At 36.3% G+C, this 26,152-nt stretch overlaps 1 protein-coding gene and 1 long non-coding RNA gene across 5 annotated transcripts in view; one reads left to right on the top strand and one right to left on the bottom strand.

Annotated features, from left to right (window-relative positions):
- The window catches only part of SCFD1 (sec1 family domain containing 1), a 104,263-nt gene that overhangs the window by 338 nt on the left and 77,773 nt on the right, over positions 1-26,152 (bottom strand). For all 4 annotated transcript variants that reach the window (XR_012415697.1, XM_005561013.4, XM_005561015.4 and 1 more), the window contains 6 exons: positions 25,755-25,830; positions 17,680-17,733; positions 14,260-14,312; positions 11,419-11,452; positions 10,724-10,789; positions 615-683 (listed from right to left, as the gene is read on the bottom strand). Coding sequence is in view for 3 of the 4 variants with exons in the window: in XM_005561013.4 (XP_005561070.1) it covers positions 615-683; positions 10,724-10,789; positions 11,419-11,452; positions 14,260-14,312; positions 17,680-17,733; positions 25,755-25,830 (352 nt within the window). In the remaining variant the exon portion in view is untranslated. The remainder of the gene's footprint in view (positions 1-614; positions 684-10,723; positions 10,790-11,418; positions 11,453-14,259; positions 14,313-17,679; positions 17,734-25,754; positions 25,831-26,152) is intronic.
- On the top strand, positions 374-21,303 carry LOC135971950 (uncharacterized). Its single transcript, XR_010588392.2, has 2 exons — positions 374-522; positions 20,893-21,303. It is a non-coding gene; the product is annotated as an uncharacterized lncRNA (long non-coding RNA).

Below are 26,152 nucleotides of genomic sequence, written 5' to 3'. Positions count from 1 at the left end.
ATGTTCACCACTAACTCAAATGTTAAACATTTGTAGATATTTAAAAACTGAAAGCTGGGCATGGTGGCTCACGCCTGTACTCCTAGCTACTTGGGAGGCTGAGGCGGGAGGATCACTTGAGGCCAGGAGTTTGAGACCAGCCTGGGCAACATAGCAAGAGACTGTCTCTACCAAGAAAAACAAAAGGAAATGGAATTGCAATAAACATTGTCATAGCAAAAAAAAACGTAAACATTAGTAGTTAACGTTCAACTGATGGAAAACAAAAACCCTGGGAATTAAAAAAATTAGTGCTAACTTCGTGAAAATGTAAAGAGAAATGTCATGAGTGAAACACTACTGACAGGTCTCATATATTTTTGTATTTCTAAAGGATCATTAAAAGCCAAAGAAAGGCTTTCAGTTCTGGAAGGATGAGCAAACTCCTACTGGAAATGTTATTACTTATCAAGGTTTTCTTAGTCGCCCATGACAACACCTTATCTTGGTATAGCTGGATGGCTTTGGTTGCAGCTGGTTCAGGTGAGTAAGAGGTTTTCTTTCTCTCTTTTGAAAAATACCAATAGCAACTAGGGTATGTTAACAGAAACAAACAACAAAGGTATATACTTTACCTGTTTTATGAACTGTGTAGCATTAAAAAGCTCACTGCAGCCATATAAAATGTGTTTGCCTTGTTTCCCCTGTAAAAATCAGAGTCAGAACTTAGATACAAGTAACAAGAAATATACTCAATATTCCCAAGAAAAGAGATTAATATGCTAGTTTTTTTTGTTGTTGTTGTTAACAGTCTTTCTTTGGAATAGTGTTGGATTTTAGTGTCCACATCTACTTAAAAATTGCATGAAATGAAGAAGAATAAAGTGGTGAAATGAGCATAGTATTTTTGTCCCCCAAAATATATATTATGGCATACTATTGGTGCCATTTCCTGTTACACTAAAAATAGAAGGAATCTCACTGTCAAATTTCACAGGAGCAACAGTTACCTATAAAATCTTAGAACAACATTCTTTCAATGTAGGATGTCTACTACTTGAATACATTCGAGTTTCTTTATGCTGAAAGTGGACTACGGTGCAGGTAGCATGGATTGTGCTTTTAGTCCCACTTGAGCAACACAGTATTTATAAGTTAATATATCTCATTCCATGTTGTCAAAATTGGGAATAAAAGTAATAGTTACAATGCTGGAACCCAATCACAAAAGCCAAAGCTTCTCTACTGGGGATTTGCTAATTTCTTGTATGTATTGTGAACCTGAAGGTAAATTCATGAGATTTCTTTTGTAATATAAAAAAAGTTTATTCTAGCACAAAGTAATTTGATGATTCATCAAAGAACAGAGGAATGATGGCTTTGTCACACAACTCTGTGATGTATAAGCTGAGCAAACGTCCTAGATGGCCATCTCTGAGAATAAATAAAAAGCCGCAACTCAGATTTTTTTCAAAATGAGATGGTATATAGGTCATATAATTGGGATTCTTGTGGCTAACAGGCATTAATTAAAGGTAGAGGTCACAGTCTACAAGGAGAAAGCAGGCACAGGGAAACATTAGAGGGGTCCAGAACTTCTAGGCATAGCTCCCAGGAGAACCTGATTCTTGTTCAAGGAGAGGTCTTTTATGCCTCTCTGGTCAGGTAGGCAACATTGGGCTGCATGACCAGACTCAACTGCAGAAACCAAGGGAACATGACAGAAACCAGGTGCAAAATGTAAAATCAATCTTTACATTTCCTACTAAACAATGCTGGCAAGCCAGTGCAAGGTTGCCCCCTGGTTTATCGTAGTCTCTAGTCCCGGACTAGAATTCATCACTAGTTAGTACTTCATTCAGGTTTGACTAAACGAACATCAGCACCATGGATCCCAGTATTCCTGGAGATAAGCACAAGGGTATAGTAGCCCAGTTGAGATTAATCCTGACTTGTACAGTCCCCACCCTGGGCCAAGCTTTCTTAACCAAATTACTCATCATCATTCTTTTCTAATTGTTTTTAGCCATCCAATGAAGTGTAGGTATGATTTTGAAGAAACTGCAGTTTACCAAACATTCCAGTGCAGACTTGTTCTTAATCATGTACAAGCTTGATGACCCCTTTACTTCCTCTCTCAGTTAAAAATTGAACTTTATGGGCTGGGTGCAGTGGCTCATGCCTGTAATCCCAGCACTGTGGGAGGCCAATGCAAGTGGTTCACAAGGTCAGAAGTTTGAGACCAGCCTGGCCAGCATGGTGAAACCCCGTCTCTACTAAAAATACAAAAATTAGCCAGGCGTGGTGGTGCGTGCCTGTAATTCCAGCTACCCAGGAAGCTGAGGCAGGAGAATTGCTGGGAAGCGGAGGTTGCAGTGAGCTGAGATCACGCCACTATACTCCAGCCAGGGTGACAAGAATGAGACTCTGTCTCAAAAAAAGAAAAAGAAATTGAACTTTATAAAACGTACCAATATATTGATTCAATGTAAAATTAACTCAATGTAGTTCTTTCTCTAACCAATCACCTTCTATCAAGATAATACCTTGTGGTTTTAAGTCAAGTTCCCAATTCGCCAATATCAGTATTATCAAATGTTTTGATAAAATCAGTCAAATTATTTTTTACCAATTATACCAAAGTTATGCCAAATAGCATTTACATTATGGGTTAGATTAACAACATTACTAAATAAATCAGAATTACAGCAGTATTTTCTGGCACTTGCCCCTTATGTCGTGGACTATTATAAACCAAGGGTCATGTTAATTAATTCTGTATTGCACGTCTCATGTAGGCATAGTCGCATGTTTAGTTTCATACTCCAAGACTGTACTGACAGAGGTTTCTAATGATGTGAGGAAGGCTGTCATAGACCTACTAGCTCAGTTCCTTCTTAATAGGGCTGAATGGTAGGGAAAAGATTAGGATTATTCAGGACAAAAAACGAAGGGATTTAAAAATCCTCTCAGGACAATTAAACTGGGGGGCTTAGTAGCTACTAAAAATTTAATGGATCTAAAGGGCATCTATGAATAATATAACAAAATATATAATATAATGGTCAAAGACTAGATGCTTTGCCCCTATGATCAGAAAGAAGACAAGGATGTCTGCTCTTGCCTCTTCTATTCAACGATGAATTGAAGGTTCTAGCCAGGGCAGTTGCAGAAGACAGAAAAGAAGCAATACTATATCTATTTATACATAACATGATCTTGTATATAGAAATTTCTAAAAATCCATTAAAAACAATTAGAATAAACTCAGCAAGGCTGTGAAACGTAAGATCAACATATAAAAATCAGTTGGATTTTTAAGCACTTCAAATGAAGAATCCAAAAATGAACTTAAGAAAATGTCTTTTATAACAGCATAAAAATATACTCTGAAGACTACAAAATATTGAAAGAAATTACAGATATAAATGGAAAAACATCCCATATTCATGGATCAGAAGCCTTAATTAAGATGAAAATACTCCCCAAACTCATCTACAGATTTAAGTATGCTCCCTATAAGAAAGTCTTTGTAGACATTCACAAATTCTAAAATTCATTAAAAAATTGCAAAAGACCCAGAAAAGCTGAAACAATAAAGTAGGAGGACTCACATGTGTCCTGATTTCAAAAAGTACTAAAAAAGCCATGATGATCAACACAGTGTAATACTGGTGCAAGAACAGACCTATAGATCTGAAGAATGGAACTGAGAGTTCAGAAATAAACTCATACACATCAAGTGATTTTCAGCAAGGTTGCCAAAACCATTATATGGGGGAAATAATGGACTTTTCAACAAAAGGCAGTGAAACAACTGGATAGCCATATGCAAAAAGATGAAGCTGGATCTTCATACCATATTAAAAAATTATATAATTCTTAGAAGAAAACTCAGGGTCAAATCTTTATGACCTTAGATTTGGCAAAGGATTCTTAGATATGCCACAAAAAGCCCAGGCAACAAAAGAAAAAAAGAGATACACTGGACTTCGCTGAAATAAACTTTTGCGCTTTAAAAGACACCATCACAAAAGGAGAAAAGACAACCCAGAGAATGGGGGAAAAAGATCTGGAAATCATATAGCTGATACGGGAATTGTATCAAGATTACATAGAGAATTCTTACGACTCAATAATAAAAAGGCAAAATAACCCAAATAAAAATGGACAGAGGGGTCCGGCGTGGTGGTTCAAGCCTGTAATCCCAACACTTTGGGAGGCCAAGGTGGGTGGTGGTGGCACGTGCCTATAATCCCAGTTACTTGGGAGGCTGAGGCAGGAGAATCGCTTGAACCCCGGAGGCAGAGGTTGCAGTGAGCCGAGATTGCACCACTGCACTCCAGCCTGGACGACAGAACGAGACTCCATCTCAAAAAAAAAAAAAAAAAAAAAAACCACAAAGGATCTAAACAGACATTTCTCCAAAGATATACAAATGGCCAATACACATGTGAAAACATTCTTGACTTCGTAAGTCATCAGGAAAATATAGATAACAAAGCAAGTGTTAGTAATGAAGTGGAGAAGTGAGAACCCTCATACACTGCTGGGGGGAATGTAAAACGGTGCAGCTGCTTTGGAAGATAGTCTGTAGTTCTTCAAATGATTACAGAGTTACTAAGTGACCCAACAATTCCACTCTTAGGGATATACTTAAAAGAAGTGAAAACATACATTCACACAGAATTATGGTGGCCATTATCTATGGTTTCATGTGCACAGCAACAGGTCTTGTCTAGAATAGACACTCATTTGGATGTGTATACCTGGTAGCTGCAGAAATCACCTTTAACATTATTAGAGGCCACAGCAGAAACCATTTCAATTTAGACCTCCTACTTAGGTATGATCTGATAAAGAAACTCACTTTACTGCAGGTGCAGTTCAACAATGTGCTAACCACCATTATCTACCATACACTAACTTATCTACCTCACCAAACACAAAGTATTGGAGCAAATGTCTGAAACACTTTTCAAATTGCTAACGAGAGACAGAGTTACTTGCATGATGGAATGTGTGTCAAAACATAAAGGGCATGGAATTAAAGGGGGAATCAACACTAAATAGATTATAGAGATACTTCAGGAAAAATAAGGGAGGGTAGAATAATAACACAGGAACTGATAACAATTTCCTCCATATTTCTGAACATTTTCCTTTTTCTCTGACTGATCATGTAGAACATGGATATGGATTACATTTACAAGCTCAGAAAGAAGGATCAGTTGCAAACATGACATGAAGATAATACCTCTAAATATAACTGTCTGAGGAATGATGGAATGGACTGTTTTTATTTTCACCAATCTAAGCTTGGAATTAATGGTTTTTTGCATCTTTCCTCACATGTGGGCAAGACAGTCCTATAAACTTGTAGTTATTCACCCCAACTTCATGTGACTGGGAATGGACGAAGGGGAAAAGCACTGGCCAGTCTCACATTGCCGTCCGCCCCACAGGTAAGTCCTCTTGCCGAATCTGACGGTTCCTAACTCAGGGGTCGAGGTCTGGGTAAAAAACTAACGACAGGAGAAAGGAGGAAAAGTCTTCACTCTCAGAAAGGGAGCCAATAAGTAAATAACGCAAAAGAGAAAGTTAACATTATTTTGGTATCTTGTAAAAGCCTGGGCGCAAGAAACTGCTCTCAGCTATATTTATAGATGCCCGTAAGACCTGATGAAATTGTCTCCTTTACTTGAAGCTGTCTAAGGTTGCAGAAGATTTAATAATTTAATCTGCAGAATTTTATCTGAATCTTGATGATGCTAATAACATCTTGAGGATAAACACAGAATAATTCTAATGCTTGCCTTTTGGCTCCTGTTGGTTTTATCTATTGTACAGAACCGCTTTGGGGAGGCAAAATTAGGACACTGTTGTCTCTGAAATGCACACAAACGATTTTGTTGAACAACGAAGTCACAGACCACCATGTAACTATTAAACACAGTTATGATTTGTTAACAAAGGTGTCCAGAAACACAGACATAAAATAACTGCTGCATTTCCAACTAGTCATAGTGTCATGTGCTCTAATGCCTATGGACCTTGTTTCTGTGGGTGGAAGGCACTGAGGTTAAAAAATTCTTGGTACTGAAACCAAGTAAGGGGTAACTAGGTGGGCTTCCCCACTTACCATTGATAGCCCTGCTCTTTCGCTGAGAATAATTACTACTCATATGACACTGTCTCGGGGAACGGAAAACTTTTGTCTCCCCTCCCCCGCCATCTCTCAAAAGGTTCCTGAAAGATTTTGGATCCAAAAGATATATTCAAACGATATTCAAGCTATAAAAACTCAATGGCAACAACATATTTGGTGGTTAAACCAATTTGGGCAGAAACACTGGCACAGTTCTATGAGTCCCATGCTAAGCCCAATTTGCCTTTAATGAAAAGAGACATACTGAGGAAGATGACTTAATGACCTATTGGTTGTTTACAAGAAATGTTATTTCAGGAGGAAGGGAAATGGTGGCAAGCAGCCTGGAAAAATGATAAAACAAACTCAACAGTTACATAAAGATGGGAAGACACATGCACCCAGACTCAAGAAGGATTAAGTATGCTCCTCAATTAAAAGCTGAAGCAGGGCAAGGAAAATGGCCTGGTATCTTGGCAGAGTGAGCAAAAAGAATGAATTTATGGGAAACTTACAGTGCCTCAGTCAATTATAACATTTTGGTATATAAGCAAGAGTTGATTTTGTTGAGAAAGATGAGAAAACATTTAGTAAGCAATCTAAATCATAATGTAATTGCTACTTGGTGCAAATGGTATCATTGGTGAGGTTCTAAGCAATCTAAATCATAACATAATTGCTATATGGTGCAATACTGGTATCATTGGTGAGGTTCCTAAGAACAAATCCTATGACCAAATGAATGAGCAAATGTATAAGGAAATTGAATTAAAACCCCTACAAGATGGTCTTCTGGTAAAAGGCCAGATTATCAGAGAAAGAACTAGACTAATAATTGTTATAAAATTTCACAAAATTCAACTTTCTGTGGTAGAAAGAGGTAAAACTGTCAAGCTTGTACATGATTAAGAACAAGTTTTCACTGGACTATGGTAAACTGCAATTTTTTAAAAAGTTATAAATCTACTTCAGTCACTACAAATGATTAGTATTTTGGTGTTTATCTTCTTGTTTTTCTGTTATATAAGGTAAAAGATGCCAAAAGAAGAATGATGACAAGTGATTTAAAAAGCTTAACTAAGGGTAAAGAGCGTGTGGAATGCATAAGCGTCTATTGCAACCATGTGTTTATCCCTAGGAACACCTGGAACCAGTCATGTTGCTAACTATTGGCCAAACCTGAATGAAATGTTCTCAGTAGTGATGAATATAGTCCTGTGCTAGGGTCAAGACTAGGGGGCAACTTGTACTAGCTTGTCAGCACTGTTTATAGAGATGGTTTGCATCTGGTTTCTGTCATGGTCCCTTGGTTTCTGCTTTTGAGCCTGGTCATGCAACTTAATTTCTGCTATGAAACTAGAAGAGTATTAACCATTCCCGCTTGAAAACTGGCACAAGATAAGGATGCCCTCTCTGACCACTGCTATTCAACATAGTATTGGAAGTTCTGGCCAGGGCAATCAGGCAAGAGAAAGAAAAGGATATCCAAATAGGAAGACAAGAAGTCAAACTGCCTCTGTATGCAGATGACATGATCCTATATTTAGAAAAGCCCACACAGTCTCAGCTCAAAAACTTCTTAAGCTGATAAACAACTTCAGTAAGGTCTAGGAAACAAAATCAATGTGCAAAAATCACTAGCATTCCTATACAACAGTAACAGTCAAGCCGAGAGCCAAATCAGGAAGAAGCTCCCATTCACAATTGCCACAAAAAGAATAAAACACCCAAGAATACAGCTAACTAGGGAGGTGAAAGATCTCTACAAGGAGAACTACAAACCACTGCTCAAATAAATCAGAGATGACACAAACAAATGGAAAAACATTCCACGCTCATGGATAGGAAGAAGAAATACCATTAAAATGGCCATACTGCCCAAAACAATTGATAGATTAAATGCTATTCCTATTAAATTGCCACTGACATTCTTCACAGAACTAGAGAAAAGCATTTTAAAATTCACATGGAACCAAAAAAGAGCCAAAATAGCCAGGGCAATCATAAGGAAAAAGAACAAAGCTGGAGGCATCATGGTATCCGACTTCAAACTATACTATAGGGCTATACAGTAGCCAAAACAGCATGGTACTGGTACAAAAACAGACCTACGGACCAATCAAACAGAACAGAGAACCGAGAAATAAGACTGCATACCTACAACCATCTGATCTTCCACAAACCTGACAAAAACAAGCAATGGAGAAAGGACTCCCTGGTCAATAAATGGTGCTAGGATAACTGGCTAGCCATATGCAGAAAACTCAAACCGGACTTCTTCCTTACACCCATATACAAAAATCAACTCAAGATGGATTAAAGACTTAAATGTTAAACCCAAAACTATCAAAACCCTGGAAGACAACCTAGGCAATATCATACTGGACATAGGAACGGGCAAAGATTTCATGACAAAGACACCAAAAGCAACTGCAACAAAAGCAAAAATTGCCAAATGGGATCCAATTAAACTAAAGAGCTTCTACATAGCAAAAGAAATTATCAACAGAAAACCTATAGGATGGTAGAAAGTTTGTGCAAACTGTGCATCCAGGAAAGGTCTAATATCCAGCATCTATAAGGAGCTTTACAAGAAAAAACTACCCCAGCCCAGATGCGGTGGCTCACACCTGTAATCCCAGCACTTTAGGAGGCTGAGGTGGGCGGATCACTTGAGGTCAGGAGTTCGAGACCAATCTGGCCAACATGGTGTAACTCCGTGTCTATTAAAAATACAAAAATTAGCTGGGTGTGGAAGGGCGTGCCTGTAATCCCAGCTACTTGAGAGGCTGAGGCAGGACAATCACTTGAATCTAGGAGACAGAGGTTGCTGTGAGCCGAGATGGCACCACTGCACTCCAACCTGGGCAATGGAGTAAGACTCTGTCTCAAAAAAAAAAATAAATAAATAAAAATAAAAAAAACACCCATAAAAAAGTGGGCAAAAGGACATGAACACTTTCAAAAGAAGACATACATGTGGCCAAAAACATATGAAAAAAAGCTCATCACCACTGATCATTAGAGAAACGCAAATCAAAACCACAATGAGATACCATCTTACACCAGTCAGCATGTTTTTTTTTTTTTTTTTCTTTAAGATGCTGGTGAGGTTTTGGAGAAAAAGGAACACTTATACACATCCCTTTTTGGAATGTTGATGCAACTGTAAATTTAGCCATTGTGGAAGGCAGTGTGGCGATTCCTCAAAGACCTAAAGACAGAAATACCATTTGACCCTGCAATCCCATTACTGGGATTTGGGGTATATACCCCAAATGATATAATCATTCTATTCTAAAGATGCACGCACAGATATGTTCACTTGCAGCACTATTCACGATAGCAAAGACATGGAATCAACCTAAATGTCCAATGATGTTAGACTAGATAAAGAAAATATGGTACATATACACCATGGAATACCACGCAGGCATAAAAAATAATAAGATCATGTTCTTTGCAGGGACATGGATGGGGCTGCAGGCCATTATCATTAGCAAACTCACTCAGGAACAGAAAACCAAATACTGCACGATATCTAAGTGAGAGCTAAATGATGAGAACACATGGACACATCGGAGGGGAACACCACATACTGAGGTCTGGTGGAGGGTGGTAAGAGGGAGAGGATTGGGAAAAATAAAAATGGGTACTAGGCTTAATACCTGAGTGATGAAATAATCTGTACAACAAACCCCATGACACAAGTTTACTTATATAACAAAACTGCACGTACCCCTGAACTTAAAAGTTAAAAAAATAAAAATAACCTTTGTACAAGACTAGGGCTCTTCTGAAACTAATGTATCTCACACATATATCTTGGTGGTTCACGATGCAAAGATGAAGCGTGTCCTATGAAACTAAGATAGAATCCCAAGTATAGTTATTTGTTTTGGAGCTCTGTGGCATCTGCCTGTGTGATTTTGTCTTCATTGTACCATAACCCTCTACCATCATTAAGGCATAAGGACATAAAGAATGATCATTATTTAATGTTAAGTGAATACATGAAGATTACAAAATGACATTCTAAAAATAGCTAATTCTGTTGCCCCTGAATTTTAAATAGTTTTTCCTTTTCAAAGTATGTTCCTTCCTTCCTTCCTTTTTGCTTAGTTGTCTGCCACTCCCTGCACTCCCCTTCATTTGCTACCTCTATAGCTCCTGTTTGCTGAAAAAACAAAACAAAACAAAAAACATTTTAGAAGTATGTTGCTGATTTAAGTTAATAGGAGTAAAGTGCATATTATTCAGATAAATGAGTTTTGTAAATCATTTCATGAGAGTTTTGTTTTTTTTTTTTGGAAGAGCTTGCTTGAGGTCTCTAAGCATTTGATGTTATATTAAGACAGGTAGCTGCAAAGTGCATTTATCAATAAGATACATTGTTTTCTAGATTAAGTGCAATTTTAGGCCAGAAATGAATGTGATAGGAATAGGAAAACAATAAACATTTAAAAATCATACATGCATGATTTTTGAAACTACCTTTTAGAAGTTATAAAAGGATCAGGATAGCCATCAGAGAATGCTAGTGTTCTACCTATGAAACCATCTAACAACAGAATAAAAAGTCTAAATAAAATGTACCTTTATGTAGTCAACAAGATTTTGATATTCAATGTAGTTGCCTCCTCCCACCACAAAAACAATGGCCTAAAATGCAAACAGATAAAAAAAAGCAACACGGTTTTTAGTCTGAAACCTATTCTAAAATTAAGGTTAAAAAATGCTAGCCAAAAGTCATATTCTAAGCACCTGATGCTATTTTAATTATTAGGAAATGTTTCTAAAAAGTCATATAAATTTCTATAAATTTCTAATGTCTCTTGAGTAGTATGAAGAGATTTTTCAGAAACAATTTAGAGGAAAATAACTATAATTTCCAGTATATGTTATTTACTGTATTTTTTATGGAGAAGCTTCTTTGTATTTCAAATGAAAACAGTCATGATATCTTCACAAATGTTTGGAATCCAATTTCAGAAAAAGGTTCCACACATGTAAAAAACTCTCACTGCAATCTGAAAGACTTCATTGCCTGTGAATTATTTGTCAGTTATTTTTAAGCTTAAAATATTATAAATACAAGCAGCTTTATAAATTAGAAAAATACAATTGCTAGGCCAAATTTTTTGACAAGAATCTTGGGTATACACAACTGGATTGATCAAAATTACCATACACTAGTCATCATAAAGCCACATTTGGGACGGACAGTCTTCAAGATTGGTCACCTTTCATCTTTCCTTTCTAGGAACAGAGAATTTTTATATGAAACTTACCTCTTGGAATGGATTCTTATTTCTGGGAACTGAGCTGTAATAAAGAAAAACCGTACTGAAAATTTCACCCATGGCTTTTATTATGAATAAAATAGGTATGGGAAATACACACACATGCACTATTAGATAAGTATTTACCATTCTACCTCCTTCACTTCCTTAGAGAGGTGGGTCCTTTAATTTTGCAGAGCCAGGTAGTGAACTGGGTTTCATAGGAAGAAGCTAGAAGAGGGAGATATCTCAGAGTCTAAAAGGAAATGGGTCAACCTATTACTTTAAAATAAAATTCTAGGCCGGGCGCAGTGGCTCAAGCCTGTAATCCCAGCACTTTGGGAGGCCGAGACGGGCAGATCACGAAGTCAGGAGATCGAGACCATCCTGGCTAACCCGGTGAAACCCCGTCTCTACTAAAAAATACAAAAAAAAACTAGCCGGGCAAGGTGGCGGGCGCCTGTAGTCCCACTTACTTGGGAGGCTGAGGCAGGAGAATGGTGTAAATCCGGGAGGCGGAGCTTGCAGTGAGCTGAGATCCTGCCACTGCACTCCAGCCTGGGCAACAGAGCGAGACTCCGTCTCAAAAAAAAAAAAAAAAAAAATTCTAGATGAGCAGCAGCTCCCATGAGGAGGAGTATCTAAGTCTGGGTATGTGGTGAATGGATAAGGCATATATTTTATGTGGTAAATTTTTACCACACTCAATATTATATATAGTTTGTGGATATCTACATTTGTGGAAAAACTGTATAAATACATCTGTGGGAAGAATAACAACTCAGGAAGCAAATGGGGAAGGGAAGGAGGGATCTGAATTTTGCTGTAGTTTATTTATTAAAGATCTCTTAGACACCAAAGTATTATAAAAATATACATAATAAAGACATTTTTCAAAGCTTGTGCGAGTCTAGACTTATATTTGAGTGCTAAAACAGGTTGTACAATATGACTTAAAAGGACAACTTAGATTTTCCCCAAAAGTAATTTCTGAAAATCTCAACTGAGAAAAGGGGGCTATTATAACTTTCCTTAATTGTTCAGAGGCTGATGACACAGTTCTATAATCTTTTCCTCATTTCTATGGCCTGTCTGAATATTCCAAAGAAGAAGCTACAAGTCCACTTGACTGAAATGCCTCTTCAGTGTTTCAGTTCCTTAAAGAGTAGACATGGATGAGGACAGGTAAGACTTATAGAATAGTATTACTAGTTATTAATCACCAAGATTTAACTGTGATGGGATAGCTCAGGAGAAGGCTCTGTTAAAAATGAAACTCTAAGCTTATCTGTCTTATCAATGCTAATATTCTTCCTCATTACCATGCATAAACTACATTAAGGATTAAACATTTCTCAGTAAATTTTCAAGAAGCCAAGTATCCCTTAATATCCATGAAGGACTGGTTCCAGGAACCCCCATAGACACCAAAGTCCACAGATGCTCAAGTACCTTATGTAAAATGGTGTAGTGTTTGCATATAACCTATGCACATCTTCCCATATACTTTAAATAATCTCCAGATTACTTATAATACCTAATACAATGTAAATGCTATGTAAACAGTATAACAAACTATATAGTTTACATTATATTAGGTATTGCTTAGAGAATAAACACAAGAAAAAAAAAGTCTGTACATGCTCAGTATAGATACAACCATCCATTTTTCCCCCCAAATATTTTCGAACCCTGGTTAGTTGAATCCATGGATGAGGAACCCATGCATATTGAGGGCTAACTGTGTATCTACTTGATAGCTAAATGCAAGGAAGGAAAAAACGTAAGCTAGAGAATCATCAATATAGGAAAAAGTTGCTAATCTATTGTTGTAAAGTGTACAATCAGTGGTTTTTAGTATATTTAGAGTTGTACAACCATCACTGTCTAATTTCAGAACATTTTTATCACCCCTAGAAGAAGTCCTGTACCCATTAGTAGTCAATCCTCATCCCCCTTTCCGTAATCCATTCTTTGTCAAATTCTCTCTTGCCAACAGCAGCTGCTGTTGGCAGTTCTTATGCAATTTTGCTTGTTATTTCTGGTAAATTCAGAAAAGGGAATAAGATTTCAAGTTATCAAGCAATTTAATCTAGTGACTAGATTATTTTCACACCATCTACAAAGATGTGAAAGCTTGGGATAGAGCGAATGTAAAGTTCTGAAGATCCCAAACATAAGGAAGAGGCAAGAAACTAGCTTCACTAGCTTCATCTACAGACAAATCATTCCAAGGCAGTTATTCCTGGCTCCCCACCCCCAATTCTGCCTATTCTTTTTCTGTATCTTGTAGGCTATTTGTCATACCACCGCTAATTAAATCATGAAAAATAATATCCATAAGGATATCTTACCATCCAATGTCTGTGATAAAATGCAGAGTTTATTTATAGAATGCTTCATTGACACAAGGTGTTATATAGCAACAGTTCCCAGAGACTTTAATTTTATGGACCAGTTAAATAAAAAACAACCAAACAACTGCTATCCAATATAAAGCTCCTATTTTTTTCAATTGGTCCAATAAGAATATTCATTTAAAAACACATGTTATCCAAATTTCCCTCACCCACAATCAGTTTCTAATACCGCCAGCATTTCATAAAAACACCAGTAAACATCTGAATGGATTTGTGTGTGTGTATATGTGGAAGGAAAAACATCTAAATGCTAAGTATCATTACTAGAGATATCTCTGGATAATGAGATTATACATACTGTTTCCTTATGAGTTTTCCATATAGTTTGGATTTTTAATAATAAGCAGTACTATATAATAAAAAAATCAATTATTTCCATTCTTGAGGGGAAAAAATCCATAACAAGTTAAACAAGACCAAAGCTGCTTACCTGTCATTGCCCCGTAGCATTTTGGGATCAAAATATCTATAGTCATCAGTTTCCTATTAAAAAAAATAGAACTTTACCATGACTGTGGAATTTCTCTTTAGAAGGTCAGTTTGGCTTAGAGTATCCTATTTTAATGAATCTATCCATTTTGTAGAATGTATAACAACCACCCCTAATACTTAATGAACACTTACTATGTGCTAACCTTTATTCTAAGTGCTTTAGATGAAATTACTCAATCCCAATAATGGTCTATCAGGTCGTTACTGTTACTCTCGTTTTTCAGATTGGCAGTTTAGGGTACAGAAAAGTTATGTAACTTTATAAAGTTACATGATTAGTAAGTATGGGAACTACAGGATTTGAACCCAGGCAGTCTAGTTTCAATGCCCAAGTTCTTAATTACCATGCCAGAGAAACTAATTCTCTTCTAGAGTGTTGATAGTCCTATCAAAACCTGATTCATGACAAATCCGCTACACATGCTGCTACTATTTAGTCCTGTACCCAATGGTGGACATTGCTAATCAATCATAGCACTCTCAGTAAACCCAAATACAGTGTAAGGATCCTTCAACACTTTGCTTCAAGAAACCACAACCAGCCAGACTTACAAGGCATGATAACCTATCTGATATCTTGCCTTAATTTTAATTTATTTAATTAAGAAATGAAAGGAAAACATTTAATAAATGAACTGATAAAAATGCATCTAGAATTAGGTTACAGCATTTTAAATGGATACAATCGATTATCTGTCAGGTCTAACTTAGTATACTTTGCTAATCTCTTTAGCATTTTGCTAATCTCTTCATTGCTTCCAAATCAATTTGTCCATCTGGGAAGAGGAGAAGGATGAGAATGCAGGCAACCGCCTCACCTAGCAGATGAAGAAATGCTTTCAAAACAGAAAAAGTTACTTTTTCTTAGTTAAGTGAAAAAATATCCATCTGCAATAATATGCCTTGAGTTATAAAGTCAAAGTCAAGGGAACTCATCAATGAACTTTCATAGCTTGGAGAAACATTTCAGTAAGATCCACAAGGTAGCCATCCATGTGTTCATGACAGAGAAATCTGGAAGGAATGTGTATGCTGGAATGAGCACCAGGCAGGAACATAGCAGTAGTAGGTTTCTGGTTCCAGTTCTGCTACTAAAAGTAGTGTAACTTGGGAAGTCACAACATTTCTTGGTTGCCTCTCCTCCACTGTTAAGATGACTTACGTTTCTTTAACGCTCTAAGTTCTGGGATTCCATGAAGGGAATGATTCTTGCCCTAATTGATACAGCATAATGGTAAAAAACTTGGCCTTTAGTTAAAATCTTAAGTCTGCCATTTACTAGCTGTGTGTCCTTGGGCAAGTTAATTGACTTCATTACACTACAGTGTCTTCATCTATAAAATGAGAACGATAATACTAGTACTTAGAAAGTTCTAATGAGGATTAGGTGAGATAATAGGTGAAAAATGTGGTGTTTTTTTTTTTTTTTTTTAGGCAGAGTCTTGCTCTGTCACCCAGGCTGGAGTGCAGTGGTGTGATCTCGGCTTACTGCAAACTCTGCCTCCAGGGTTCAAGCAATTCTCCTGCCTCAGCCTCAAGAGTAGCTGGGATTACAGGAGTGTGCCACCATGCCCCACTAATATTTTGTAGAGACGGGGTTTCACCATGTTGGCCAGGCTGGTTTTGAACTCCTGACCTCAAGTGAGCCGCCTGCTTCGGCCTCCCAAAGTCCTAGGATTACAGGTGTGAGCCACCAAAAAATGCTTTGAATGATTTCTGGAACATGATAAGTACTCAATAAATGTTAGCTATTATTATTACTGTCATTATTTTTCATCTCAACTTCAAGATTAGGGACAGTAACAAAATATCACAATTTTTTTTTCTTTTTTTTGAGACAGGGTCTCACTCTGTCACCCAGGATGGAGTGCAGTGGCACAATCTTGGCACAATGCAGCCTCAACCTCCTGAGCTCAAGTGATCCTCTTACCTCAGCTTTCCGAGTAGCTGGGACTACAGGTGCACATCACCACACCAGGCTAATTTTTTGTATGTTTTGTAGAGACGGGGTTTCACCATGTGGCCCAGGCTGGTCTCAAACTTCTGAGCTCAAGTGATCCGCCAGCCTTGGCCACCTAAAGTGCTGGTATTACAGGCATAAGCAACCACGCCTGGACAATATCAAAATTTCTTAACCCAATATCAAAATTTCTTAACCCCCCTGTGTATTTGGCACCTGTCTAAATTTTTGCATTTACTTATATTTTTAATCTTTATAGTTGCTTGGCATAATATCTTGTGGAAGTTTATTGCCTATTAGGAAGCAGTATTCTCTAAATCAGTTAGTCATAAATGTATACCTCTCTTAGGCTTTTCAGGAAGAACCTTTTCTTCATGTATTCTAGAATGTAGTGACAAAGTCTATTATTATTTCATTGTATACCACTTTATCTGTATTGATTCCCAGATGGAAGAATCCAATCCTTTTTAGCTTACTATAAACGACTCTCCCATTCCTTTCATAATACTAACTGCCCTTTTGAGATGTTTTATTACACTGTATCTTTGTTCTCACACCAGTGAATTTTAAAATGTTTTTGTTATTTTTTTCTGTTATTACAGTCATGTTCTGACAATTACAAAAAATGTCACACTCGTCTGAAGATTCTGTTCTCATTTTTTCTTAGGACTGGAATCCTAAGCCTCACTGCCAAGTCTATAGGGATTTAGATCAACTCAAACCAGGGTTTTGAAGTGGGTAGGATCATGCTGCCTGTTTTTGATTCCAGATTCTTGTGGTAATAACCACCTTTTGGTTGTGACAGTAACAGGACGGGATGTTTTATGAAACAGATTGTGATGATTTTTACATTCTTTTTCGAATTACAGATAGCTTAGAAACCCATTCTTTAAGTCAATGCTAACGATATTGACCCATTTGTCTATTCACCCAATGATTTCATTGTCAGTTTACTTATTCAGCCCAAAATAATTTAGTGCCCTAAAAACATATGCACTTAACATTTTTACTATGCACTGCTTTCCTAATTTAACTTTTATAAAATTAAATTGGTTTGGTACTCTTTATACTACACCAACAAATGCTCACTGGTTCTTTTTTCATTTACATAAATTTGTTCCTTAGGATATATTTCACATTTAATTATACAAATAGAATATAATCTACATGACATTTGAATGAGAGCTGGCCAGAATGGGTATAGCAGCTGAGAAAACCAATTCCCAGAATCTGTGATAATGGCTAAAAAAGGCTTCTTGAGAACATGGACTCTTCCTTTCTCTCATGTATTCTGCTGTGATTAGGCTCACAAGGAACTCAATCTGATTTTATCCTCTTTCATACTAGTCAGTTTGACACATTCAGGAATTTACACAAAGTATGTTATATGGTACTCACAGGGTTTGACTTCATCTCCATAAGATTGTCCAAAATACGAGTAACAGGTAGATTCTGTGGAAAAGTATTTTGTTAAATATTAGAACGTCAAACCAAAACCATCTGATCATTCTACAGTTAAGTATGCTTACCTTTCAATTAAACACATTCTAAGATTAAGTAGTCTGTGAAGGGTAAAGGTGATGTCAAAGATGTAAATACTCTTGGCACTACTCAAGTTTCCATAGGAAAATATAATTCTAAGTAAAAATGCTTCTTTAAGTGTGTAGGTGTATTCAGGTTTTAGTACAAATACATGTTTGGGCTTTTTACTTTGTTGGGTGTTTGCTTTTAATACTAGTAACTGCAAGCTTTTGTTTTGATCAAAGAAGAATCCCCCCCCTTTTTTTTAAATTTTTTTAAAATTTTTGAGATGGAGCCTAGCTGTCACCCAGGCTGGAGTGCAGTAGCACAATCTCGGCTCACTGCAGCCTCTGCCTCCTTGGTTCAAGCGATCTGCCTGCCTCAGCCTCCCAAGTAGCTGGGAATACAGGCTCATGCCACCTTGCCTGGCTAATTTTTATATTTTTAGTAGAGATAGGGTTTCACCATGTTGGCCAGGCTGGTCTCAAACTCCTGACCTTAGGTGATCCACCCACCTCAGCTTCCTAAAATGCTGGGATTACAGGTGTGATCCACCATGCATGGCCAGAATCCCACTGTATTTTTTTCATTTCCTCTCTGTGGATTATAAAAGTTTTCTTTACAAATAAAGTAACTTTTAAAGTTCGTGCAAATGTATGATATTAAATGATGTAAGAGTTCATTCATTTCTAATAAAAAGGTATTTTTTTGTACTTTGGAAAATGGGGATATGGATACACAAACAACTTTATTGACCATTTTTATTTTGCCTGGGATAAATTCCAAGTTTTCAATGTAGTACTGCATCATCTTACAGAACAGATTCCACTTTGAACATGAAATGTACAACACAGGTGCTGGCAAAAGGCTGTCTCCTGACTTGTTTACAGGCTGTGGCATAAGAAATACTGTTACATTTCAGTCTGACAAGTTTTATTATTTTGAACATAAGTCAAATTTAGAAAATTTAGTAGGTGACTATTAAGTTTATTCAAAGTGCATTCCTAATGAAGTGTTATTCTGTTCATTTTGAACTGATATTTCCTTTGTGAATTGTACAGGATGTTCTGAAGAGAACAGTCTTGTATCTATTGTACTTTATGTATTTCAGAGACTTTGTATGCCAAAAACATTCAATCTGATTGTTTATAGATCAGACTAAAATCTATAGATAACACATTACTATTATATAAGGATTTTCTGTTTTCTTAGATCATAAAACATTTTATTGTAATTAAAATGGACTGTCACTAAGGATACTGCTACCTTCCCTAGACTGGTAAAGTAAAAACCTTTTAAGATGGTCTCAGGCAAGTAAAATTAAAATTAAAGCTATTTCGTTACTCTCTGATATTTATGTTGGCTAGGTACTTTCAAATATAAATACAAGCATCAAATGTTCAAGCTGTCTGAACATACTTCCTGAATACTATTTAGATTTTTTTTTTTTAAAAAAAGGTGGCTCAAAATTTTACCTTTTAAGTTTTGTTTCAAATAAAATTGAGTCTGTTCACTTAAGAATGAGTCTAAACCAATTTCTCTAAAGAGTAAATGGGTGCAGATTTAAATGTGCTTTAAAGAAAGATTTTAAAATGCTTTATCCAAAGGAGAAAAACTATAGTTATGTATTCCAAGTAATACCAACAACAGATATGAAGTACTTTGCAACCTAACAAGAATATTTAAAAAATTCTAGAACAAAACATTATAAATTGTTTTGTAAAATTTTACTAAACTTGACAACTTTATATCAATTTCTCTATTTACACTGAATTCTGTGTTTAGCTTCCTGCATTGTACTCTTAGATATATACGATGGAGGAAAATTTAGAAAAGATTATATGTAATAATAAACCATAAGGGTCATATTATTTTTATTATATTTGTGAAAATAATTGGAAGTTTGAATATTCATACCAATATTCCATGGTAAATCTTTAATTAGTATAAAATGAGATTTTCCTAAGGATACAATTAAATTTTACTTTATGTTTTATAGTTCTGCTGTATCTGAAGACAAGTCTGCCAAGTAGGTCATTAAGTAACATAAGAAAAATTTCTTTCCAGCAAAGTTGTTCAAAAATTAAAGAGCCCAGAGACAAGTCTTTCTTATGTTTTTGTCTGGTTTTTACAACCAAATAACACACCAAAATCATCTACTACTCCTATACAATACAATATTCACATACTCCCATATATTAAAGGAAGCTTCAGGTACAGAGAATGGTTTTAAAAAATATATAATGTCTTTAAAATGGAAAGAGTACTTCAGGAAACAACTTTTGAGATCTGTCACCAGCTAATGCTCTAGCTAGCCTCCATTCTTTGCCTAAAGGCCTGAATTGACTTAATCATTAACAAAAATCAATTATATATTTAGAATAATTTACATTCCAGGTTAATCAAGTTTTACTGGTTAAGAAAACCAGATTTTAGCAGCTAGCATACCAGCATATGGAAAACATCCAAACAAAACCATACAATATTCTTTGCTCAACAAATAGTGTGTTAGCTTATGTGTCTTTACAAACATAGAAAGTCTGTGTGCTTCAGTAAAAGGGGTATAAACAAAATTTTATCAAATGAAAAACTCAATTGTTTTAAGAATTCCCAAGCATATTTTGTTCTTAGAAATTGTTGTTTAGAAATAAAATGGAAAACATTATTGTATAGTTTGCAACTAAATTTTTATTAGAAAGCTATTATAGATATAGATTTGAGAGACAGAGTCCTATACACAGGAATATCCCAAATTAAAGTTCTTCAAATTTGAAATACATGAACTAGAAACTATCTGAAAAAACATAGTGAGAAATCTATTTCCAAAAATCCTAAGTCATTTTATGACTTTAGTCATGTTTTATGATTTTAGTCACTGGAAAAGCTTAGGTAAAAACAATGTTAACTTTATTTCTGATGGTGTATTACAAAACAAAATAAAATATGCACAGAAACTCAAAGACAACTAAGAAATATAGTTCTATAACCAAAATAAGGAAGTTTTTTTTCCTTTGGGTTCTCCTAGAATTAGCCACTTGTTGACCTATACTGACAACTCTATGGTGACTATTTCTAACTTTCCCCTTGCAGCCCTCGGCTTCAGATGATGCTCTGATGTTGAAGCTGGCAGTGGGGATGGGACAAGAGTTGCTACTGTCTTGACTACCAGAGCCCTGGAGAATGAAAAAGCCCTATGTGAACCTCCTGTAAGAGGACGCTTATCTTGAAGGCAGTTATCAGCCACGTAAAGAATTAGATGGCGTGTGTGGACACTGGAAACACTGGAGATGAGAGATGTATCAATGATAGAAGGGTGGAAAGTTGCCAGTGAAGTGAAGCTAGAAGGAGAGGAAATAAGATGGGCTGTCTCCAAAATTTAAAATTATAAACCAGACTGGGATCTACAGAGTGTATCTAACACCCTTATCTTACAGATGAGTTTACAAAATCATCTCATGTCCATGGCAATAAAATAAATAAAATGAGATTATGTGAACTCACTAAGACACATCTATCCCTCTATCATCCAGTTTCCACAATTATTAACTTGTGGCAAATCTTATTTCACCTATACTGTCACCTACTACCCATTCCCCTAGGTTGTTTTAAAGTAAGTCTCGGCCGGGCGCGGTGGCTCAAGCCTGTAATCCCAGCACTTTGGGAGGCCGAGACGGGCGGATCACGAGGCCAGGAGATCGAGAGACGATCCCGGCTAACACGGTGAAACCCCGTCTCTACTAAAAAATACAAAAAAACTAGCCGGGCGAGGTGGCGGGCGCCTGTAGTCCCAGCTACTCGGGAGGCTGAGGCAGGAGAACGGCGTAAACCCGGGAGGCGGAGCTTGCAGTGAGCTGAGATCCGGCCACTGCACTCCAGCCTGGGTGACAGAGCAAGACTCCGTCTCAAAAAAAAAAAAAAAAAAGTAAGTCTCCAATGTATAATCATTTTAGCCATAAATATTTCAGTACACATATCCAAAATATAAAAACTCTTAAAAACCCCATAACACTATTACCACTCCTAAAATAATAATTAAAGTAATTATTAATTTATAATTTATAATATTATATAATTAGTAGTGATTTATTCTCTTCTGCAGATTTATTGAGGTATGACTGACAAATTGTATATATTTTGGGTGTACAATATGATGTTTTGATATATGTATTTGTTATGAAATAATTACTACACAACTTGATATCCAGTCACTGTTGTATAAAATATCATCCATCTCCCGGGCTCAAGTGATCCTCCCACCTCAACCTCCCAAGCATGTGCCACCATGCCCAGGTAATTTTTTTGTATTTTTTGTAGAGATGGACTTTTGCCATGTTACCCAGGATGGTCTTGAATGCCTGGGCTCAAGCAATCTGCCTGCCTTGGCCTCCCAAAGTGCTGGGATTACAGGTGTGAGCCACCGTGCCCGACATATAAAATCATGTTTTATAGTTTTCTTGTTCAAATCATAATCTTAAGGGCCAAACATTGCAAATGTGTATTTTAAATCTTTTTTTAATCTATGGATTTTCACTGCTTGTAATTTATGTGTTGTTCATTTTTAAAGGAGGGATTATTTTTGCAAATAGGCCAAATAAAGTAAAACAGAAGTCTAAAATTATGCAACTGTATGCTACATTATTCATCTTCACATTCTTGTACAATTATCCTCACACAAACAGATTCCAAATCTGTGAATAACATTCAACTGGGTGTATGTGATAGTTGATACTTGTGATGCACAAAACTTATGCTGCCCATAAAACAAGGTATAAAAAGCTCTTATAAGTGACCTAGAAAACTGGATGTAGCTAATCCTATTCTGTCTAATTTATTTACAGTTTAAACTGTTTATTCAAAGATCCAAAACAATATTTAGAGATTTAAGAGGCATAAATTACTCATAATATTCCAAGAGTGAAACAGAACTGATCTTCAGCAGTGTCTTCTTTGATACCTCTTACCTCTCAGTTCCCAAACTGCCCAAGACCTCCCACCACAGTACCTCTAAATTTTAGAATATAAGGGTAATAGAGCTTTAACATGGACTTCTCTGAGTTTACATCTTTCTAGAGACTCCTTACTCGAGGATAATTTGGTAATATTTATTAAGAACAATTAGAAATGTCTACACTCTTGATTCTAGATTTCAATCTTAGCAATTTGTCATGTGGGCAGAAGTAACCAGAGATGACGATGTACCCAGAAAAAAACTAACATTTAAAGCTTAGATAAGCCTAAGTATTTGTCTTTCAGCGCCATCTATTTTTTCTCTTTTTAAAGAGCAACAAAAAAAGACTATATTGTATGACTATTATTTTTACTTGAAGATAATATAAAAAGAACCATTCCTACCCCCTGTCAATACCTATTTCCTCTAATTCTGAACTTTTTTTTTTTTAATGGCATAGCTCTTCTGGTAGTGGTGGCAAAAATACAGAGATGGGGTGACCACTGATCATTTCAAATTTTACTTTTGCAAGTGAGAAACTGCCTATGTCAAAGCGCTATGTTATTTGCAATATTAAAAAAAAAAACAGAGATATAAGATCACAAAGAATTGTTTTTATATTTTATTTTATTTTATTTTTTATTTTATTTTTTTTTTGAGACGGAGTCTCGCTCTGTCGCCCAGGCTGGAGTGCAGTGGCCGGATCTCAGCTCACTGCAAGCTCCGCCTCCCGGGTTTACGCCATTCTCCTGCCTCAGCCTCCTGAGTAGCTGGGACTACAGGCGCCCACCACCTCGCCCGGCTATTTTTTTGTATTTTTAGTAGAGACGGGGTTTCACCATATTAGCCAGGATGGTCTCGATCTCCTGACCTCGTGATCCGCCCGTCTCGGCCTCCCAAAGTGCTGGGATTACAGGCTTGAGCCACCGCGCCCGGCTGTTTTTATATTTTATGCACTCCAAATAAACTTTTGTGTTAGCACAATAAAATATTTAAGAATTGACCAATTTAGATGTCTTTTACAGGTATCATAGGGGATATATACCATGTGACTCTAAGGTAATAAGTTCAAAAACCATGATTATTCTAAAGCTTAAAGTCTGTAACTTCTAAATACTATGAGTTATATGTTATAAGAAATACTTTGTTTAGGGAAATCTTACTATTGGGATTTACTTCTAACAGTGACATGTGAAGAAAAATATGTAAGTCTCCTTAAAAATAAACTACACATGGTTATGTAATAGCCAGTCTATCCAGCAAAAGGCAGACATTACCATAGAAGTTGGAGGTCCCCCTTTGTCTCATAAAACAAAATCATTTTGTCCACAGTTGACGATAAATAAGAACGGGCCCAGGCTAAGCCATAAAGTATAGCACAGTTGTCTCTAATGTGCCCAAACTTCCTATTGTGCCTTTTCACATACAGTCTAAGAGGGTGAAGATAAGCTGATTCTAGGCAGTACTGTGAACGATTAAGAAAAAGTAGATTAAGTATTTGGTAGTAGCTCCTTACCAGGAGGTAGAATGAGAGGGACTGACAATAATTTCTAAAAGGGATAATGAGGCCAGACACAGTGGCTTGTACCTGTAATCCCAGCACTTGAGAGGCTGAGGTGTGAGGATCACTTGAGCCCCAGGAGTTCAAGACCTGCCTGGGTGACATAGCGAAACCCCATCTCTACAAAATATACAAAGGTTAGCCAGGTGTGGTGGTGCGTGCCTGTAGTCCCAGCTAGCACCACTGCACTCCAGCCTGGGCAAGAGAGCAAGACCTTGTCTCATAAAAAAAGAAAAAGAAAAAAATAACTTATTAAACCACAAATAAAGATTATGTATGTAAAATACCACAAGTAAACATTATAAGAAAGAAACGTGTGGAGGAAAGAAAAGGTTTTGTTTTCTGAATACAGGTAAATAAACAATATTCAGATCTGAATAACTGATTCTTTTGATTTGGCCTTTAAAACCCTTCTCATTGCAAACTGAGTTTCTGTGTAAAACATTATCTCAGTTTTGCCTTAAAATATTCCAGTAAAAGTAAATAAAAAACACAAATGGGATAGATGAAACAAGAATGGATACTTACTTAATTGAAGGATTCAGAATTTGATAATGCATATTTGAAAATTTCCAAAATTAAAAGTAAAAAACAAATCTTTTGAAAAGACACCAAATGAATTAATGACTGAAGCAGAATATCTATATATTACAATAGAAAAATCACAAAAACAAAAAAGTCATTTAAAAGTGTCCTATATACAAAACGAAGGACTAAAAGAAAGAAAATGTGAAATCGAGGTACAATTTTATTATCCCCAAATATAAATTCTATTTAAAATACTTTGTTTAGTCCAATTTACATAGGACTTTAGATGTTAAGTTCATTAGCTTATTAATATTCTGATTATATGTTAAAATAAACGATACTCATTATGTAGCAGTTCACTATTCTAAATAGGTTAGGTTCATTCTTTCAATTAACGCACTTTCAACAACCTGATGGTAAAGACAAATCAAAATGTAAGTGAAGTCCAAATCCAAATCCAAAATTTTTTAAAAGGTATAAAATTACAGAGCTCTGAGCTACACATGCAAAAATACCTCAGAGTCTTAAATACACTAATAAAGAACTCCTTGGAACAGAAAACCAAATACCGCATGGGAGCTCAACAATGAGAACACATGGACACAGGGAGAGGAACAACACACACCGGGGCCTGTCAAGGGTAGGGGAAGAGCAACAGGGAAGAGAGCTAATGGATGCTGGGCTTAATACCTAGGTGATGGGTTGATCTGTGCAGCAAACCACCATGCCACACGTTTACCTATGTAACACACCTGCACATCCTGCACATGTACCCCAGAACTTAAAAAGAACTCCTTGATTTTATGATTCCTATTTATTACCTGAATAAATCCAGAAGTTGCTTTACCTGAGCAGTTAGCCTGTCAACATTTATGTTTAAAAGTTACCAGTATGTTTTCTAACAAGTGTACTTACTTGCTGTTTCAAAACCAGGTTCTTCACTCCTTCCATCACAAACTGTGATCCTGTATTCATGACTCGTGATAAGAGACTAGGTGGGGGCAAAAGAGAAGGACCATTCTAAGTACAAAGTGCCTCTCCAATCGGTCACAGATAAATATTTACCTGATTACACACCACATGCTGATGATGCTTGCTGTACCTACCACCTTTGTTTTCACTAAACAGAAAGGTCTTGAGAATTTCTGCTGCCATGGGTGTCACTGCTGCAATTTTATTTAACAATAAAATAGTAATTAAAATGCTCTGATTAGTCAATTATTAAAAAATATAAAAATAAAGAGCTGCCCTCAAAATATACATATTAATTTCCTAGTCTTAGCTATAGTTTTTTTTGCAAGTTATAATTTGAA

Source organism: Macaca fascicularis, chromosome 7 (assembly GCF_037993035.2).
Source record: "Macaca fascicularis isolate 582-1 chromosome 7, T2T-MFA8v1.1".
Classification (NCBI taxonomy): domain Eukaryota; kingdom Metazoa; phylum Chordata; class Mammalia; order Primates; family Cercopithecidae; genus Macaca; species Macaca fascicularis.
Note: the sequence above shows the minus strand (reverse complement) of the source record. Positions and strands in the feature narration are given on the sequence as shown.